The sequence below is a fragment of the Onychomys torridus genome, chromosome 8 (assembly GCF_903995425.1).
Source record: "Onychomys torridus chromosome 8, mOncTor1.1, whole genome shotgun sequence".
NCBI lineage: Eukaryota > Metazoa > Chordata > Mammalia > Rodentia > Cricetidae > Onychomys > Onychomys torridus.
Window position 1 is genome coordinate 20858728 of NC_050450.1, and position 20971 is coordinate 20879698.

A 20971-nucleotide genomic window follows, 5' to 3' on the forward strand; every position below is an offset into this window, starting at 1 on the left:
ACAGAGGTGGCTGACGCCCAAGAGGGCATGGCTTGGGGGCCTGTCTGGGTGCATTCATGATGAAGAGCCTCCCTCTGGGCCAGGCTCCTTGGGTCAGATCCCTTTCACTTCCCTAGTCTGGGGGCTCCTGGTGTCTGGCCTGTGTCAACCCTATTGCTTGCTCTCTTTATGTTCACGGCCAAGGGAGAGAAGACAGAAGTCACTGGTACAGAGCAGGTGTTCAAGACGCATTTGCTAAGTAAGTAGACAATGAGTGAACACAGGATGAACAAGGAGTAGCTGAGTGGGTTTGATCGAGCAAAGAAATGACAGGCTTCTTGTTCCGCTCTTAGCAGGTGCGAAGGTGGGAGGAGAGGTGAAGGCTCGTGATGTGGGGACAGGTAACAACCTCACCCACCCCATTGTGACTCCTTCAATCTCTGAGCCTGGGCAGTGCAGCGCAGCCTGGGGCTGTGAGGTACTCAGTTGCTGAGGCCACCCTGGCCTTGGAGTCTGTAGAGCTAGGCTTAGGTCTTCCTGGTGCTGTGGCTGGCTGCCTGCCTCCTAGTGTTTATGCCTCAGTTTCTTTGCTTTAAAACACTGGAAGACTACTTCTTAAGACTAGTGTGTCATGGGATGAGCACCACCTGTGAGGCAGGCACACACACCCCAATGCCGATGATCTTGGCCCCTGCCTCCACGAGGCTTCAGGACAGAGGGACAAATAGGATGAGGGGCCTCCCTGTTGCAGGGGGTGGTCAGGAGAGCTGGGAAGGGACACAATAGCCAGCACCCGCCTCCCTACCCTGGTCAGCAGCCCCGGCCCCAGCAACACCAGCAGGACAACTCACTCACCTAGGCCCCAGTGTGTGCAAGCAATCATGATCTAGACATCACCGACAGTACTCATCTTTCTGCCCCTTCCTTTCCAGACCCGACAGCTTCCCAACCTTCCGTGGGGACCAGAATGAAGCCAGCTTACTTGAATATTTCACTTTGCAATTGATTTGTAAATTACATTTACTTACACACACAGGGTTGCGGTGCCCACATGGAGGTCAGAAGACAATTTGCAGGAGTCGTCAGTTCTCTCCATCTACCACGTGGGGTCAAACTTAGCCTTGTGGCAGGTGCCTTTCCACTCTGAGCTATCATTTCATCAAGCCTAGTTTATTATTTTTCTTTTTTGCATTACTTGGGCCTTGAGCATGCCTGGCAAGTGTTCTGTCCTAGAGTTCACACCCTAGCATAACTTTAAAAGAAGATGTATTCCTTTACATTTTCACTTTGGCTTTCAATTCTTTATGCTATGAAAGGCCTGGGCCAGACAGCTGAATTCTTGTTCCACCAGGACTAACATCTTCCCCTCTTGGGCCTATGTTTACTGCTCAGTGGCTTGCTGTGAAAAAGTCTGCACCACCGCCACTCTGCGGAGGGAAGGAAAGGAAGCGCTGGGCAAACATTCCTGGGTAGAAGCCAGCTCTGTGATTTTGGCCAAGAAGGTCAGTGTAATTCTCTGGGCCTCAGTTTCTCTCACCTACGATTGGGGTGGCTATGAGGCCTCTGTGACCACAAATGCCAGGAACTGCTCATCTTTCCTCACCCAGGCGGTGCGGTTTCAAAGCTTGTGGAAAAGGCACAGTCAGAGGAAATAAATAATGAACCAAGTCTCATCATATGCTGCCGGAGGCAGACAGGCTGGAGCCGCAGATGAGAACACCCAAGTCGCAGAGGCGGGGGGTGGGGGGGGCATCAGGAAGGGAAGCTGACGATGGGGCTCTGGAGAGTTTAGGGATGGGAGGGAGGGAGGGACGGTGATCTCCACTCAGCATGTCATGTCTTCTGGACCTCCTACCCTCAGCCCTTAACTCAAGGAAAGGTCTGAGGGAAACTCTCCTTCCCACCCTAGCCCAAAGTTCCCCCTTGGTTGAGCACCTCTGTCCTGCCCTGGGACAGTGCCCTCTTCTGCCTTCTCATTCAGCTCTTGTGACTGTGGCACAGAAGAGAAGGCTCGTCCAGGGTCACACAGCAACCGAGAGCGTGGGTGTGGGAGGCTGCAGGTGTTCCCGTCCTGTCCTAGCCCTCAGTGCGTCTCCTCATTTATGGAGAACTTATAAGCCTATGGCACTCGCTTTCTCCATTCTCCTACAGAGATCCATCCACACAGCAAATGTCCTGGAATTGGGGTATTCGAAAGCCCTGTTTGCAGAGGTTGGGAAGTTAGAAGCGATGCATCACTGGGACTAAACCTCCCTGGACCATGGTGCCAGATCCTTTCCTTTTCTGTCCCTTTCATCCCACAGGGCCCACCTAGGAGACAGAGTATGAGAAGCTCCACCTCATTCAGCCCCATTCCCTCTACCTGCTCCTGCACACAGCTGTCTGTAAGACCCCACTTCACTCTGTTGCCCCAGATGGATCTGATCCCAAGGCTTCTGCACATTCCAGCCCTGAATCACGGATTCTGGGTTGTGTTCTAGTCGGCACATCACAGTGGTGGCGGCGGAGGGGAATGAGGCGGGCACATGCCTGTAGCTCTTGGTTCAGTGGAGAGAAGGAGGCAGAGGAGAGAATCCAGGCCATCCACAGGAGGCTGCGAAGCTGCCCTCTGCCCAAGTGGTGAAGTTCATATAACCTTAGAGGAGTATAAAACTCTGTGTGTGTGTGTGTGTGTGTGTGTGTGTGTGTGTGTGTGTGTGTGTGTGTGTGTTTTGAGTGTGTGTGGGACATGTATGTCTACATATGCCAGAGGTCAACTCCAGGGGCCATTTACTTTGGTTTTGGAGACAAGGTTTCTCCCTGATCTGGAACTTGCCAAGCAAGCTAAGCTGGCTGGCCAGTGAGCCCGAAGGAGCCAGCTGTTTGTACCAGCTATGGGATTACAAGTGCACACCACCATGCCCCAGCTTTTTTACATGGATTCTAGGAAGGAACACAGGTCTTCGTACTTGCATGACACAACCCTTTTCCAACTAAGCTAAAGCCTCAGACAAAACCAACCAACCAAACAACTCCCACCCCATCCACCCAAAAACAAAACAAAACAAAAACAAAAACCAGTGCTAGGGATCGAACACCCAGCTTCCAGCACTTTAAGCATGCGCTCCACCACTGAGCTACACCCAGTCCTTCTAGTCAGTGTGAAGTTTGTCTCCAATCAACTCTTCATGCTTCCTCACATCTTGCTATGAAGGGCAGGCAGGAACCAAAGAGACACAGGTCCAGGCCGGGGGAACTTGCAAACTGTTAGCCATGCAGCCTTGGGTGGACACCTGGTTTCTTTTTATGACTGTGCACATGCTTACACGGTGGTGATATCAGTTTATCTTCTGCTGTAGTATCTCAGTGCCAGGGTAAAAGCCACTGTCTGACAACACTAGTGTCCTATGCCAAGGGCTTTGTGACTTCTAGGTACTCTGCTTCTGTAACACTCGAGAGCAGGGAGAAGATGTTACAAAGGCAGGCCTGGGGGGTCAGGTCCCAGCTTCCTCATTCACTAGCTGTATGGTTTTGGGGGAGTTTCTTTACTTCTCCACGCCTTGGTTGAATTCATATCTAAAACAGAAACAGTAGAACCTCTACTGAGGCCCCTGGAAGGGCTCAGGGAATAATTATAAAGTTGCCTGTAGTAGGTGCTGAGTAAAGGCAGCCATCATCACTTCTGTAAGCAGCTGTCCTTTACACATCTGGGAACACCCGAGTCCAGGCCAGGCCTATGCTGGATGCTGGGACACCGGGTAAATGAGTCCTGACACCTGGAGGCTATAATTGTACCTGACAACGGGGAAGTGCAATCTAAAGCTGGGGACATTATTTTCCTGGTAAGGAAAGTGTATGTGTGTGGGGGGGGGGCATGGAAAGAACATGGGTGGGTGGAGCTTACTACAGCCAAACTCCCGAGGCCCCTAAGTGTCTTTTCAGTTGAAAGGGCTGCATGATGATGTTCAACGGGAGCGCATCATCAGTATCTGGTACTTTCTGGTGGGCAAGAATTGTTAGACATGCCAAGCCCAATATGGCACTTAATGGCTTCTGGGTATTCCTTCTCTCAAAATAAACCATGCATAGAAAGAGATTTGACACCTCAAGTCATTCAATCTGTCACCACGGCCCACTTAAATCTCAAAAGGAGAGTTTTAGTAAACTGCAGGGGACAGACACAGAGGGTTGGGGGGAGACCTAGGCATGTGCATATGGCCAAATGCAATGCTTCTTTTGGTGTAAGAATGTTCTGGTAGAGCAAGAGGGGTAAGTTTGGTAGAGGTACTGTGAGGATCCAGAGAGGGGAGCCTCAGGCAGCCTGGTACTGGATACTGCTGGGCATGTTCCCTGAAGACCTGACCCGGAGGAGAAACCAGAATCAGCCAGGTACCCGGTATGTGAAAACGCTTCTTTTGGAAGCTCTGTCCCTCACCCCAGCCAAGCCACAGCTGCTCCCCTCCTCTGAAGCCATCACATGACATCTTAGCCTAAGCCCTTCTTCAGCAGCCCCCGCTGAGGGGCTATTTGCAGAGGACATCCACAAGTGTTTGGTTGGAAAAGGAGAGGAGGAGAAGCCCATGGCAGGTGTCTCCACTCTGCTGCGGCCCCACCCACCCTCCGCAGGCTCCAGGGTCTTTGTGTGGCATGCCTGAGTGCCAGCATCATCCTCACATCTGCTGCCCCACGACAAAGGGCTTTGAAGCTCCATAATGACGCCATCTGCGGGAGCCAGCTGGCTCATGAGCTGACCCTTCAGTTGCTATGGCAACCAAAGATGGCAGCCTTGGGCCCTCAGAAAACAAACCAAGCTAATGTCCGGAGGTTCCATGGCGCAGTGTGGTTAGCAAGCCTGGGGGTTCATGAGGTCTTACTCTAGCAGAGGTGGACCGGACAAAGATGGCTGACAAGCTGGGGGCCGAAGGGAGAAGAACAAGGGGGAGGAGTCGTGTTGGGTTAGGAAGACTGTTGTTCCTGTGGCTCTGGGGCAACTCCAGTTCTTGGAATGTCAATGGTTCACCTTGACCTAACAGGGAGTCCATCCCAAGGAGAGAGCTGCTTGGCCATCAGAAGGCCACTGGACTGATGTCTTCGCTCACACAAGGCCCTTTCCAAGGCAGCCCTCTCCCCTTCATGTCAGGACCTTGCTGAACAGGTGTGAGGGCCTCCTCTCTGCCACCATGGAATCCAGGAGCAGGGCTCTGGTGGCACAGCACTGGGGTTTGACATGAATGTTCCACACCACTGGGAGGCTTCTGGAGGGCCAGGCTCCAGAAATCTAGCAAACAGTAAGGGAGTAATAACCAAAGCCACTTCATCTCTCAGCCACTTGCCAAGGGATTTTTGATGCTCAGGGGCTCAGCTGCTTCCCATGAACAAATGGGAACTGGGGCTTGGGGGTCCTTGAGGGGACCTTCTTGGCCTAGCAGCACAGTGTGTCAATGGCACCACTGGCAGCACAGTCCCTGGGGCCTCTGAGGAGCAGGCCACACCTGCCTGGAAGCATGGAGGACGTCTGCTTCTAAGTGTCTTGGCTTATTCTGGGTATGCAGTGGGACCAGACTGGGACAAGTCAACACACACATACACTTAGCATGTGCTCGCCTGGGGCATCTTAGGTAAAAGCATTTGTTCACAAACCCCTTGACTTGGAGGTAAAAAGTTTTATAAATCTCATCCTATATGTGGGCCCCTAGTTTTACCTCTTCTCCATCTTTATGGTGAGTGGCAGACTTTGAATGTCACCGGGCAGGTAGGACTGGAAGGCTCTTAACATTTTGAGTCTCGTTTTTTTTCAAGTTCAAGTGAAAGGAGCAGAGTTCATTAGTCTGCTTGGGGCAGAGTGGTCCTTAGCCCTGGCCTAGCTCCTCCGGCCACTTGCTGCCAGGGAGGTCTTTCTATACAGATGTTGATGACCATTCCTCCTCACACATGTGGCAAGCCCTTTCCAGCCTGTGTGCAATGCTTCAGCTCTATGTAGGTGCTGTTTGTTCAAGGGAAGCTTTGGCTTCCTAGGCAAAAAGCTGTTCTGAGGCTTATCCAAGGATAAGGTATCCAAGGATACCTTGTATCCACCTGCTCTTTTTATCTGCAGAGTTTTCCCTTCCACGGTGCTCTCTGAGCCTCGGAGGCCCGGGAGGTAGCAAGAACAAAGACCATTATTCTTATGTTGCTCGTTAGAAGCAATGGCCTTGCCACAGATACCTCCCTGACCATGTGCCTTGCAGCGCCCACTGGTCCTCTCCCAGTAACTAGCCTTGATTTTCCTCTTGAGGAATGCCATCCCTCACAACCTTTGGTTCCAGAGAGGACAAGAGACCTAGCCGAGGGCAAGCAGAGAATTCTGTTCTCTAAGCAAGGACAGAAGGACATTATGGCTGAGACAAGAAGAGCTCGGTCCTTTCCAGGGTTTGGCATGGAGTTACTGAGATCTAGAGAGCTTCTGTTGGTAACTTCTGACCGAGAACAAAGCCAGGAAAAAGAGAGATGTAAAGACTGAAAGACGGAGAGAGATACTTCTCACCAAGTGCGTGACTAGATACAGCCAGGCCTGAAGCCGCTGACACACCACTCAGGCTAGCTGCATAGATTCTGTCTGTTCCTGACCCTGCCACAGCAGGAAACGAACCAGCCAGGATTGAGACCCCTGATCTCAACCATCATTAAAAGTGTGAAGTTGGGCTGGAGAGATGGCTCAGCGGTTAAGAGTACTGACTACTCTTCCAGAGGTCCTGAGTTCAATTCCCAGCAACCACATGGTGATTCACAACCACCTATAATGAGAACTGGCGCCCTCTTCTGGACTGCAGGGACACATGCAAGCAGAATACTGTATACACAATAAATAAATAAATCTTTAAAAAAAAAGTATGAAGTTGGGCAAAGAGGCATTCCTAGCTATTTAGGAGGCTCATGTGGTACCCAGGAGGATTCCTGACAGTTCCAGGCCAGCCTGGGCTACACACCAAGACCCTAACTCACCCTGCACAAGGCTTTCCAATATTATATGCATCTTTAGGCTTCAGTGGCCAAATGTGACAGGTAGAGAGAGCAGTCCTGTCTTTCACCTCTGCTGACTCTGGCTTACCCCAGACCTCTGGAGTTTCTTGGGTGGAGCAGGTACCATGACCCGCCTGCCCTGTACAAGGGTGATGAGTTGGAGGCCAGGAAATAGTTCACGTGACAGAAATAATCAGTGTAAAACTAAACTGCCATCCTAATGCTGCCCAGAGTAGACAAGGTGAAGAGAAGGAGAAACAAAGGCAGGAAAGGGAAAGTGAGCAGAGAAAGAGCACCCAGGATGCAGGACGCCGGACTGTGAGAGAAGACGCGAGAAGAAGTTAAAAGGCATAGCATGGCAGGTATATGGTTAATAGTGGCGCACTCTTTTAATCCCAGCACTCAGGAGGCAGAGGCAGATGGATCTCTGTGAGATTGAGGCCAGCCTGGTCTACAGAGCGAGTTCCAGGACAGCCAGGATGGCATAGTTAGACCCTTTCTCAACAAACAAACAAACAAACAAACAAACAAACAACACCCCAAATACAAATGCTGAAAACAATTTCTGCAGACCACCAAAAGGAAAAAACCACCAACATCCTGGAGCCAGGAGATTTCCCTTAGGAATTCGATGTGCTAGGTGGCGTCTCCCAGAACACATCAGCTAGGGAAAATGCCAGTGGTTCCAGCCTGTTTCTGGTAACACTTCACCGGTCTGGGGGACAAAGTCACCTGTGTTCAACTGGGACCTAGCAAGCCCTGTCTGGTTCCAGCAAGAATAGGTGTGGGCTGCCCAGACAAGGGAGCCCACAGCAGGCGCACGGCTGGCCCTGGGCCCTGGGTGACTTACTGTGGTGATGAACCTGTAGAGCGGTTGCCTTCTCTCTGTGTACTTGACTGTGATGGGGCTGAGGTCATAGCGGAACCAGATGGCAGGGATAATGCGGCCTGTGTGGCTGTAGGCAACATACTCCTGTAGGGGAGAAAAGGAGGGTGACGGGAGAATTACAAGCGGAGCCAGCCTCAGGTGGGTGAGGGTGTGGACTGCAGTAGGGCATCCAGACAGCTTCCTCTCACTCCTTCTTCCAAGGCCTCGGGACAGGCAGCACAGTGGGGCATTTTGTATCCCTTCAGCTGTAGGAAATGGACCACATTACTTAGAAGTGGAACCAGACCTGAGCGCCAGTCTGAAGGGTGAGATGTGAGAGGAAAGCTTTGGACTCAATCTAAATCACCTGGCCACATAAAATCTAGTCATTTATTCTGTTGGGCGCCTCTGCTGTTCTGGGATTCCTGGGGTGACAAGGCCTCTTCCCCAGAGGAGTCAGGACTGCCAGGCATGAAGACACAGACATCGCAGCATCACTGACTTCCAACAGTGTTTGTGGAGGACTCCAGTGCTCAGGGGGCCATAAATGAAGTGCCGATTCTCCTCAGGGGAATCTGGAAGGTTCACTGAGGAGGCGACAGTCTAAACCACAGCTGATGGATAAGAAGACATCCTGCCTGATGTCTGAATGTGATGAGTACAAAGATCAACTGGGGGCGAGCTTGCCCACAAAGCAGGGCCAGCAGAGAGAACTGGAAAGGGGCAGTGCCCAGCCGGCCATGGCTCCTAAGAAGCAATGTGTGGCCACCAAGGAGCTAAAGCGACAGGCTGTCTTTGGGCCAGCCTTAAGCTCTCCTGAAGAGCTTGGTTTCTCCCATTGCAACCCTGGGGAACGAGCCAATGACCCACAGGATCTCTTATTTAGGTACTTGAGGGCACTGAGAAGCTCTGAGCATGTCTTTCTTGTTTACAACAAATGGAGATGGATGCTGGGTACCCCAAGCCCCACCCCTGTGTCCCCTGCACTGGTCTTGAGCAGCTGGGCTGATTCCATGGACCCCACTGAGTCCTAACCTCCCACTGGACAGCCACTTCCACTCATAGGACAGGCCGGGGCCAGAGCCACAGAGAATGCTGAGTGAGCCGTTCCAGCCACCGGACCCTTGCCAAAGCCTTGAGAGCAGGAGCCCGGGGGCAGAGAAAACTCCACTTTCCCAGGGGAGAGCTGAGAGAGCAGGGTGACTGTCTGGGTTGTGGCCCAGAGCTGAGGGATGAGAAACAGAATGAAAAATAGCAGCAGTAGGCACCAATTACCCAAGCCTTCCTTGTAGGCTGAGCGCTCTTCTGAAAACATTGCTTCATTTGACAACAACCTTGCGGAGTAACTACCATGGACATATTATAAACAAGTAAACAGGCAATGATGACTGAGCTGGGATGCGGTAGTGCGGTCCAGAGCCCCCCATGCTTCCTGCTCAGATGTGCCAGCACTGGGGGGTTGCAGTGGTTTAAACATGTCCCACCCCCTCAAAGTCATTTCCATTTGCTTGTTGTAGTGCCTGCTGGTTGAACAGAGCCTTGTGCATGCCGGGCAAGCTTCTCTGTCTTAGCTTACATCGTCCCTTCTTCTGTAGGTCAATGGGTAAGTACAGTGTACACGTGTATACATAAGTATACATTGGTGGTAACTGGAGGAGAGACCTTTGGGTGGTGATTAAGTTAGATGAGGCCAGGAGGGTGGGGTGCCAGCGGCAGCATTGGTGCTTCTGAGAGAAGAGGAAGATGCTCGCCCGTAAGCTGCTAGGCTGCTAGTGTCTCTCCATGCCCTGCCCACCACTGTGCGATGATACAGCAAAAAGGCTCAGCACAGGCTGGGGACAGTCTTTTTTACTTCTCTTCACCAGCTCCACCAGATAAATCAACATGTATTCTTTATATGTTACCCAGTCTTTGGATTTTGTTACATCACCAGAGAAGTGAGTAGGCTAGACTCCATCTCTGACATAGTCAATCAAAGAAATAAGCCTCCCCAGAGAGTCATGGATCAGAGCAAACCAGAACAGAGGGACCCGTCACTGAGAGGCTTCCCAAGTGGGTAAGCCTGGACAGCCCCTTGATAGATGGACAGACTGGACAGATGGAGTGGGTGAGCAATCAGGGGGCTCTAGAGCCCCAAAGGAACCTGGTCCTAATCCCTACATGGCAGCTAGACAGCTCTGTGACTTGGTGACCAAATCTGTAAAATGGGGACAACAGCTCCCATATCAGGGCAGTCATGGTGACTGAATTGATGATGGAAGCCAGGTAGTGGCGCACACTTTTAATCTCAGCACTTGGGAGGCAGAGGTAGGCAGATCTCTGTGAGTTCGAGGCCAGCCTGGTCTATAGAGTGAGATTCAGGACAGGTACCAAAGCTACACAGAGAAACCCTGTCTTGGGAGAGAAAAAAAAGAAGAAGGAGGAGGAGGAGGAGGAGGAGGAGGAGGAGAGAGAGAGAGAGAGAGAGAGAGAGAGAGAGAGAGAGAGAAAAGAAAAATGGTGATGGAGGCAGGCAGCTGGGTGTGTCTAGTTCCTAAGAACTCAATACATGACCACCCAATCATGATTATAGTCGAGCTAAACAGTCCATCATTTACTTAGGTTTGGGTCGCCCTGCAATGGCAGAAACTGGAGAGCCCTGGTGGTAAACAGGCAAACCCACCCACGGGGCTGGCCGGGATTCCTCCTACTCCGAGCACTAGTGTCCACTGGCAATGCAGTTTCCGGAGGGGCCCAGGCCACTAACTACAGGGTCATCTCATTTCTTCGGCTCTGGTGTCTCTCTGTCTGTCTGTCTGTCTCTTGGAGTGTTGGGGTCCTGGGACCTCCACAGCCACCCTGATATGATTCCTCGGGCATCTACCATGTGCTGATCCACAGGAGCCTGAAAAAATCAGGACCAGAAGATGCCAGACCTGGAACATTTAGCGACAGTCCTCTGCCTGCTATTTCAAACAGATCACATCTTATCTCCTTGTTAGTTTCTCCCCTAGACCTTGGGGCCACCACGATGACAAGGACTGAGTATTTCATCTTTACCTAGACTAGACAATGAGCCTGGTAGCACTACCCACTCCCCAACCTCATGAAATTCCTTCCAGCAGAACGCACAGGGGCATTGCCTCTTCTCTCAGCCAGCAGAGGGCGCAGCTGCGATGCTCAGCCCATTTCCAGCCCACTCACCTTGTTGGCCACCGTGTACTGGTAGGAGTAACGCTGCTTGCCATTCTTGTCCTCGTACACTGTGGGCACAATCTTCAAGATGTAGTCATGGGAGGCCAGGGCTGCAGGGAGCACAAAACAAGATGAAACAGGGGGTGGCCACCACATGTCACCCCAAGCTCAAGTCCTCCTGGCATCCCAGAGTGCTTTCTTTGCCCTCTTCTTTTCTCTGGAATGCCAGGGCCTGAGCAATTAATTCCATTTGCGGGGATCTTTGCATCTGCATTACATAACATATCATATTCAGGGTCACACACTCACAAACGGGGCAACCATTAAAGAGGGTTGCTGAGAAGGCATTATCTCCAAGAGCCAAGCCACGGATCAGGATGCTTCTGTGAATTAGGGGCCAGGGGACACGTTCTCTTCAATGTGTGAACACACAGAATTATCTAGAAAGAGCTCCAGGAAATGGAGCAGCTTCAGTGTCCCCTTTACCTAGACTAGGGAGAGGCTGGCAGGAGAGTACTCCTCACCACCCCCACTCCCCACAAAACTTTCCCAGGGGAAAGGTGGGATCGAGAAAGACCCCCATTTCATTGTGGGCATTGTCTGCATGCATTTCCTTTTAAAATAAACGGGGTTCTGGGTTTCAGAAAGAAAAACAAAAAGAATCCCCCAGAAAGAACTAGGTAAGAACTGACTAATCCCCAGGATTCAGTGGTCAAACGCCTGCCTAGCATACACTTGGCCTTGGCACTGCAAACACAAAAGACCGAGAACCTGGTCAATTCCTCTCTTCTTTTTCAATAAACATCTGATTGTTCAGCCCTGCAGTATTTCTACATAGTCCTTTTACCCAGCTCTCTCCTCTCCTCCAGCCTGGATGGGGGAAGACGCTGAGGACAAGGACTAAGCCTTACATTCCTGCCCCCATGCCCTGCACAGAGCCTGGTACTGTGTGGACAGCGGCAAATCTTGCTGAATGAGTGAATGGACAGAAGGATGACTGGACAGAGGCGTGAATGGAAAACGGATCAATCAGCTACTGATAAGCATGAGGTAACGGGAACCAGAGCTGCCACAGCCTCCTAGGGCAAGGACTTCTGAACCCTGTGGGCCTTTAGGACGCCAATAGAGGTCCAACATCCATCCCTCTCATTCCTTCTAGAACCTTAGTCTGGGAACCATGGAGCGTAAATAACATAGAAATTGAGTCTCCTGGGTCCTAATCCTGGTCTCTACAAGTCAGAACTGTCTTCAGACTCTTGTGTAAGAGTGGTGGGCATAGAGAGAACCTTCCAGCCCTGACAATTTCACTCCCTGACTCTTGCTGACCCTGACGCCTCCCCAGGCTTCTGAAATCGAGCTGACACCCCAGGAAGCTTGGGGAAAGCCCTCTAGCCTTTAAGCTAAGCCCAGGGGACCCCATACCTTTTGTTCATGCCTGCAATGGCTCTTAGAGTTCTGAGCATCAAAGGCAGACTCTAGTTCTCACCCCTGGAGACTCCCATGTATATATCTCACACTCCATTACCCAGGGATAATAAAACGTGAAGTAATGTATACCTTAGCAAGTCACAACTGGAATTTTTTTTGTTGTTGTTATTTGTACAAAGGTAGTGTCTGTCTGTCTCTGTCTCTCTCTCTCTCTCTCTCTCTCTCTCTCTCTCACACACACACACACACACACACACACACACACACAACACACAAATGAAAGTCACCCTTATGTTTACTGTGCACAGAAAACCAGTTCGCATTCCCACTGAAGTATAACATGTCAGATGTCCTCATGGAATTACACTGGGGCTTCTCCTCAGGACTAGGTATCATGAACATCTTTCTGAGTCAACAACACCGAATGGAAGCCTGTAGAGACTGTTTGCTTCACCTCCTTGTTTCCAGAACTCAGTACTGGGCCTGAGCAATACGTAGTAGGTGTCTGACTGCCATTCAGGAGGTATCACGGCCAGCAGCTGCCACATTCCAAGATGCAGGTCCCTACCACACACTAGGGGTAACACTAATGTGGTTCTTCAAAGCAACCCAGTGGATATTATTTTTCTTAGCTTAGTGTGTGTGTGCATGCACACACATGCACACATGGGCATGTATAAAAATGGATACATATGTGTGTATATGTGTGTGCACTCTTTGGCCCTGAGTAGAGAGATACAGCACTCTCTAAAACTCTGGAAGAAGCCAATGGTTGACAGGAATGGTTTGGGCAGGAGATGGGGGAGGGGAGGGCCCAGCTTGTTTCCTCCCTGGCCCCCTATGGAGCTGGTTTCCACGGAGTGGATTCTGGTTCTGCCTCAACTCTATGGGATCCAGGTGGCTACCTCCGCTCAGGAGGATGGCAAAGCTGTGATTAACAACAGTGACAGTAGCTGGTGTCAGAGTCTGGAGATATTCCAGGGCTGCAATCTACCTTCTCTAGGGACAGGCTACTCTCTTCCCTTTTCGGTAAGACAGGAATGAGTCTGCATGCCTCCCGGGGCAGCTGTGGGAAAGGAATGGTTGGAGGATACACCTCGGCTTGCAGCAAGCACCTGACTACCTCCTGCCTCTCTGGCTGCCGTGCCACCCACTGTAAGGGACAGCTGGGGAGAGGGTTGCTCTATGCTGGGATACTCACGGTTGGAGGTGAGTCTGTCTGCTCCTCCGAGAGCATTGAAAGCTCCATGCACATTCTGGACCTGCAGAGAAGCACAGTGAGAAGGTACCTAGGAGGCTGCCACCCCCAAGCCTAGCCTTGTCAGTGGGGACTGGCAGGGACCATCAGGCCACGAAGGGCAATCCAGCAGGGACTGGTTCATACAAAGGCCTGGGGGACAGTGAAGGTCAGATACATAGTAGGCAGCAGCATGCTGGCCATTTTAAGCACCTACTCTGTCCTGGCCACCGTGTGTCATCTCATTTATCTCCCCTTAAAAAGAGACCTCTTAGCCCACTCTAGACTAGCAAAGCAAGGCTTGGAGCAGTACCCCGACTTATCAAACATCTGAGTCGGTGACTGAGCCAAAGCGAACTCAGTCTGTGTCCCTAAGAATCTACAGAGAAAACTCAAAGGATCATTCTTGTCACATTCCCTCCATGACCCTTCCAGGCCCGTGAGAGGTCTTGAGAAGAGCCAGCTTAGGGCTGCAGAGCTGTGGCCTCCCACTGTGTCAGCTGTAGGTAACATACAAAGTTATGAAGAGTCACCTCCACATGGCAGTGGTCAGACTGTCCCCGGGCAGGGGCTGCTGGAGAAGCAGGCTAAGAACCACATTTCCCATCTCCTTCGAGGATGAAACCAGGGCGGCTGCAGAACAAGTGTGCCCTGTACATGGAGCCTGCCACCGGGTCCATTTAGCGAGGGTTTTGGGGAGGAAGGATCATTGACACTGATCTGGAGGAAGGCCCAGAGGGGGCCAAGCAAGCAGAGCCTGCAGAGGTCTAAGCCTGGAGACTGGGTCAGACAGAGACCCACGGGACCCCAGGGAAGAGGGAAGGGGGAGAGCAGGGTGTAGGTGGGATAGGCCCCTGTAGAAAACGCTTTAGGAGCAGCAGGTGGGGGACATGACCCTCAGGCTGACTTCACAGTCAACAGAAGTACACTCTCAGCATGTGACCAAGGCAGTGTAGGGCAGCAGTGTGCCCATCTGCTGCCTTGGGACCCCAAGTGTGAACAACTTGGTTCCTGATCCCCAAGGATGGAGGTGTTGTGGTGTTGGAAGATTCACACCAGCAGGGACCACCCTCAGCCTGACCAACATGGGCAAGACTTGGCACACAGTAGGTGGTTGACAAATGTGAACAGATGGACATGGATTGGCTCTAAGCTAAGAAAAACTCCAATTCCTGTGGAGCAGAGGATAGCTGTAATCCTTTGGTTTTGTGCCTGCATGCAGTGCCAATCCGCCCTCTCGCCTTCTCCCTTCTCCCCTGCCGTAGCCTGGATCCCTCTTCTCCTTGCCCAGAGCATATCCCTTCCCTCACCTCTTGCCTACAGTCTTGCCTCATGGACCCTTCTTCCTCAAAAAGATGTATGTTCAGTGTGGCAGTGGCCTCACTCACCAGCATCCCCTCCTATGTTAGTGTGGCAGTGGCCTCACTCACCAGCACCCCCTCCTATGTTAGTGTGGCAGTGGCCTCACTCACCAGCACCCCCTCCTATGTTAGTGTGGCAGTGGCCTCACTCACCAGCACCCTCTCCTATGTTAGTGTGGCAGTGGCCTCACTCATCACACCCCTCCTATGTTAGTGTGGCAGTGGCCTCACTCATCACACCCCCTCCTATGTTAGTGTGGCAGTGGCCTCACTCACCAGCACCCCCTCCTATGTTAGTGTGGCAGTGGCCTCACTCACCAGCACCCCTTCACCAACCTAGCACAGGCTCTCCCCACACAAACCCAGTTCCCTTCATTCAGACAGATTCCTCTGGGCTTTCAGCCAACTGAGAGGAGCCCTCCTGGGTGACTCAGGCCTTTGGCACTTCATGTCTGTATGTGTCATTCTGGGGTCACAGATATAGGCTGATTAATTTTTCTGAAAGTCAGCGTGAGAGTGTGTTAATATAAAAACAAAGGGTTGGGTATGGCATAGAATGGGCCTTCGGAGAGAGGGTGATGTGTGTGATGATCCCTTGCCTGGGTCATTGACCATCATGGGCCTGGCCATGTTTGGGCACAGCAAGAGGGAGGCCCTCTCCATAGTACCATGTTGGTAGTATGCTCTTGATTTCTGAGACTCCAGAGCTGTTCATTAAATGCTCCCCAGTCTGTGCTGCCCCGTGAGAGCAACAGAAAATAGACCAAGACAGCTCTGAGGGGAGTGAGCCAAACTCTGGAGTCCACCTCCCTCCCAGCCCCAGTTCCCGGCTTGAGCATCTGAGTCTGCCGTGTGGTTGGTGACACCATAGCCACATCCTCAGAAGACGTGACAAAGAGGAGTCGAGAGAAACAGAGCCTCATGTGGGTGACCCTTAAGGAGGAGCCCCAACAGCTCACTCTTGTCTTCCCCCTTCTCCCCCGACTCACCTGTAGTGTATCCCCAAAGGAGAGCTTGTGGATGATATGTGTCATGTCCGGGTTCTGTGGCTGGGCTGTGGCACTGTGCGTGGACACGTGGAAGTTGCCGGGGACCTAGAGGGAGAAAGGCAGGTTTCCTGTATCTGGGCGGTTGTCCAAGAGGGCTAACTGCAAAGGCTGTATGATCTACCCATGGACTGGGGCACAGGCGTCAGACATACATTAGGACTGGGGCTCTGGCTCCGCATTTCCAACTGCATGACTTTGAGAATGACTGGTACACTCACAGAAGCTCCCGGAAGAGGGACCAGGGACAACCCAGGGTAAGAGTGCATGTGAGGTATCCAGGAGGGCACCTGACAGAGTCAGGACTCAAAATGACACGGCCCCCACTCATCTCTGCAGTGTCAAGGCCGCTAGCTCCACAGTGTGTGGGTGTATACTCAGAACCAGCAAATGACTTCCCTCAACTCTAAACCAAGCTCACACCTGCTCAAGTCAGCCTCATAACCACAGACAGGGAATCCCAAGAGACCGACTACAGTGGCCTTGCGGCCATTGTCTTCCCTCCCCACAACCCCTGCAGAGAATCTCAGAGTAGCTTCTGCCCCGGTTCCCAGTGTCTGCTCCACCTTGCCTCTCCCCACACAGACCCTTCCCCAGGGCTGTGAGAGAAAGCGTGTTAAACCCTGACCTTTGATCTTGCCACACCTCAGCCCTAAACCCTCCAAGGCTTCTGATGGTCAGCCTGCTTTCTGAAGGTGGTTTGTTACACAAGAGTTCACGTGCCGGGGGTATGGCCTCACGGTGGCCATGAGCAGAGGCAGGGCTGGTATGATGTGGGGTCTAGTTGGGGGTGGTGCCCCTTAAGCTGCTAAGGGACACTGCTCTCAGAATGGATTGATGTGGTTCTTGTGAGACCTAGGTTGGTTTTTTGAAAGAGCAAGGCTGGCCTGGCCTCTCTCTGCTTCCTGTCCTTTGGGATCCTCTGTCACGTGTCCACCACTGTGATATCACCCACTGAGAGGACCTCATCAGAGGCCAACTGATGGGCACCTGGTTCTGAATTTTTCAGCCCCAAGGGCTAAATAAATAGCTTTCCTCTATCCATTACTGCCTCAGTATTTCACTACGGCAATGGCAAAACTGAGTGACGCAGCTGAGTCCACATGCTCCTGCAATATATTCTGGCCACTGGTCACCGGGCCTCACCTACACCATCTCAGTTCTGCTCACTCCTCAACCCCTAGCCTCTCTGCAGCATTGGGAACAGTGCCGTGCACAGCCCCACTTGGGTGGGGCCTTTGTGCCTCTCACTCCTTCCTGGACTGCCTGTCCATGGAGCTTTCCCCACCTCCCTCTAGTCCCAAGCTCAGGCTGCGGAGGGCTCTCAGCTCTGTTTTGGGGATACGTTCAGGGAGGGCTTCCCAGGGGGAAGGATTCCCTTGTGCAGAGGCCCGAAAGCTGGAGTTTCTCAGGAAGACGGGGTAAGGTCTCAGAGCAGAGTCAGCAGGAGCAAGCAGAAGGCAGGCCGGAGACAGGGAATCCTTGAACGGAAAGGGGTCAGGGAAAGGACAGCTGCGGGCAGCAAAAGCAGAGTGGTGAGCCCAGTTAGCTAAAATCCCAGCTGCCACACTGAAAGCCCAGGGGCTGTCCTATGCCAACTGAAGTGGGCAGCCCAGGGGGCCGGGGCGGCGGCTCAGGAAGGTCTCTAGAACCAGCAGAGCACGAGCATAGCCTGCCTCAGAGACCCATCACAAGTGGTTCTCCACACTTGGGCTCATGCCTGGTTGTCGGCCTGTGCCTCAGTTTCCCCATCAGAAAGTGGGGGCGATGACCACAGAGGTTTTGAGAATGAGAGAAGTGCTCAGGTATGGGAGATGAACACGCTTCAGTGCTCACAAAGAAGGGGCCCTGGCAGAGCAGGCAGCAGGGTGTGGGGAAAAGCCACTGCCTTTGAGAACAATTTCACGCTTCCTTTCACAGCGTAAGTAATACCTGAGTTTATTTCCATTACAAAACCCGCACAGGACTAGGGGGCAGCTTAGCAGAGATGCAGCTAGGCGCCTCTGTCAGGAAGAGCACCTCGCCTCATATACACAAGGCCTTGGGATCCATTCTAGCACCTGGGGGAAATAAAAGCCCTTTACATGATACCATCAGAGCTCCTCAGGTTGACAGGGTCCTGGCAGGCTTTCTGGGCAGTGGGCCAGGCCACAGGCACAGACAGCCTTGGGTTTGGGGTCTCTGTCCCCAGGGTTAAGAGAATGGAGAAAATTGGCTCCTGGGTATCTGCCACCCGCTGCCAGCCCTTCGAGGCTGTGACTCAGTAACCCGCTCCACTCCACACCAAATCCATCACAGGGGTCTGAGTCACACAAGCACACACTGAGCCGAAGAATCAGAAGAGGACGCTTTTGGAACCTGTGACTTAGGCACCTACGTCAGTGTCTTGGATGGATTTTAAAAATATATAGCTGGAGTCGGTCCCCCTTCCCTCTGCCTTCCTCCCAGAGACAGCCATGATTAGCAGGGCTACCAGGCAGGCTCAGTCTGAGCTGCGGGGGCTGCTGGGGCACCTGCAGGTGAACTCTGGCATCTGGCTGTTGGTCGACGTGCTGATGGCTGGAAAAAGGGACCATGTCTATTAAGGGTCTACAAATGGGACAAGTCTGTGTCTAGTGATGGAGATCAGGGAGGGACAGCTGCTCTCCTTGTCCACACTGGCTTCATTTTATCTTATTTTATTTTTTGGAAGGGGGGTTTTGAGACAGGGTTTCTCTGCATAGCCCTGGTTGTCCTGGAACTCATTCTGCAGACCAGGCTGGCCTCGAACTCAGAGATCCACCTGCCTCTGCCTCCTGAGTGTTGGGATTAAAAGTGTGTGTCACCACTGCCCGGCTTATACGGTCTGTTTTCAGGACAGCTCCAGAGGCACAAGACACCAGAAAGGGAGAGTGGGCAGGATCAGGAGTCTGTATTCTCCAAAGGGTTGAGTGGACAGTGGTCTGAAGAACATGGCCACTCTGGTCATAGTATGCATAATATAGATGTTAAAAGCAGTAGTCACAGGCAGGGCTCAGGGCCCAGTGGCCAGAGTGCCTGTGTTCAGACACTGTGGTCCCTCAAATGCTACTTGACTCCCATGCTCCAGCTAAGGGACAGGTAAGAATCCAGTGGACAGCGGTCATGTACAGTACAAGGGCTGGACAGCCCTTTCACAGGTGCCCTGGCCACCATGCTCTCCTTCTCTGGCTCAGAGAAGCCCAGTTTCTCACATGTCTGCTGTTCATGTGCAGTGTGCAAACACACACCAAATGATGTCAAGCATAGGCCGACAAGGGCAGGGCCATAGTCTACTGATGGGTTACAAGGCAGGGCAGAAAAGGGTGCCCATGCCTGTCCAGTCACCAACATGTCTGATTTGGTCATATGAGGTAGATAATAATACTCCCCCTCCCCCTTATAGATGCTGCTGGGGGTGCTCACTCGGAGCGTCCCCACCTAAACCCATGACTTCCCACATCACTGTTCACTGCTGACTCCTACAGGAAGTCCTGTTGCCCAAAACTCCAGAAACACGCCTCCGAATTCCAACTTCGCGTTTCCCTGGAGATAAGGAGATTCCCTGCTGGAAATCAAACATATCCCAATTGAAGGGCTGATTCCCAGCCCCTCCCACGGGAGCGCTCCCTCGCAGGCTTCTTCTGCTGCAAAACAGCTGTGGGAGCAGGACCTTAGCAGGGTCTGTGGGTCTGCGGGTGCTTCACCTGCCACCCCTAATTCACAGCTCCGTCCTGTTGTCTGTCCTCTTCCACTTGGCTCTTGGCCTCCTCCCATCCCCAGGCAGCCCACCGAGGGGACTATCCACTAGGCTGACCAGCAGATGTCAGGCAGTGATGGACATGTCCTGACTGTGGATCGCCACCTGCCAGGGAACCTCACTCAACTGTTCACTGCCTCTGTTATATAAGGTGCACATTACAAATCTGGAACGGATGGTGGGTGTCCACTCATTTACCCAACGTGAGATCTGTGACATGGGCGGTGCCACTGTGGCCAATGTGATGCCAATGTGTTAGCATTGCCACTGTAACCTGGAGGGCCTGGGGCTTGAAGGCAGGTCTTCTCACCTCTCTTGATGTCCCCCACTCCAGCAAGGTGCATCCCTTTCTGAACCCACCATCAGGGGCTTGAAATCCCAGGGAGTCCAAAGCGTACCCAGTCTCAGAGAGAATGATCGGGCAGTCATGTGCTGATTCTCAGCTTGCTAGGGGTTCTGTTGGGGTCAAGTGGGTAGCGGGTAGGAACAGGTCCCAGGCAGTGTCTCCATACCTTGTTGATGCTGAACTGGCCCTCGAAGCGGCAGCCTGCTCCGTTGTCCAGTGGGATCTTCATGGAGTTGTCGATGTGGCCCACTTCATGCCTGCCCATCTCATCTTGGATGTCAAGCCCGACCACTGTGGGGGCCAAAGGGAGCAGTCACCCACACCCACAGAGCGGGGACCAGCCCACTTCTGCAGATGCCCCATTCAGCCCTCCATGAACCCAAGGCCACACAGCAGAGGAGAAAGTGGCTGCTTGGCTCAGAGGGAGCAGCGTCCAAAACAGTCCCCCCAAAGTCACAGCGCCCCTACCACTGCCTGAGGCTGGTGAGGATGGAGGAGGAGCTAGGAGGAAGCAGGGTCTAGATCAGCCAAGGATGCAGGGTCCTGGGTGACTCAGCTACATGCAAAGCCAAAGGAAGGCTGTGGGGTAAGAGGGACCACAGGGGTCTGCCACTCGGTCTGCCATCTGGTTCCTCACTGGGTCCTTCCGCCCATGTGACATGACTCAGGGGCTCATTAACCTCAGTGCCTCAGTTTATCTTTCTGAGATACAGGGTGATAAGAATTGAACTTGGAAGAGGAAGAGGATGTGGATGCAAGAGTTAGTAGGTACGGCAAATGCTCATTCTCTCTTCCTG

At 52.5% G+C, this 20971-nt stretch overlaps 1 protein-coding gene across 1 annotated transcript in view; it reads right to left on the bottom strand.

Annotated features, from left to right (window-relative positions):
* Ergic1 (endoplasmic reticulum-golgi intermediate compartment 1) overlaps positions 1-20492 on the bottom strand; it is a 28605-nt gene extending 8113 nt beyond the window's left edge. The window contains exons 1-5 of the mRNA XM_036197832.1: positions 20341-20492; positions 16015-16119; positions 13629-13689; positions 11009-11109; positions 7808-7930 (exon numbers count right to left, since the gene is read on the bottom strand). Coding sequence (XP_036053725.1) covers positions 7808-7930; positions 11009-11109; positions 13629-13689; positions 16015-16119; positions 20341-20439 — 489 coding nt within the window. The 5' untranslated portion in view covers positions 20440-20492. The remainder of the gene's footprint in view (positions 1-7807; positions 7931-11008; positions 11110-13628; positions 13690-16014; positions 16120-20340) is intronic.
* Positions 20493-20971: the final 479 nt, after the last annotated feature.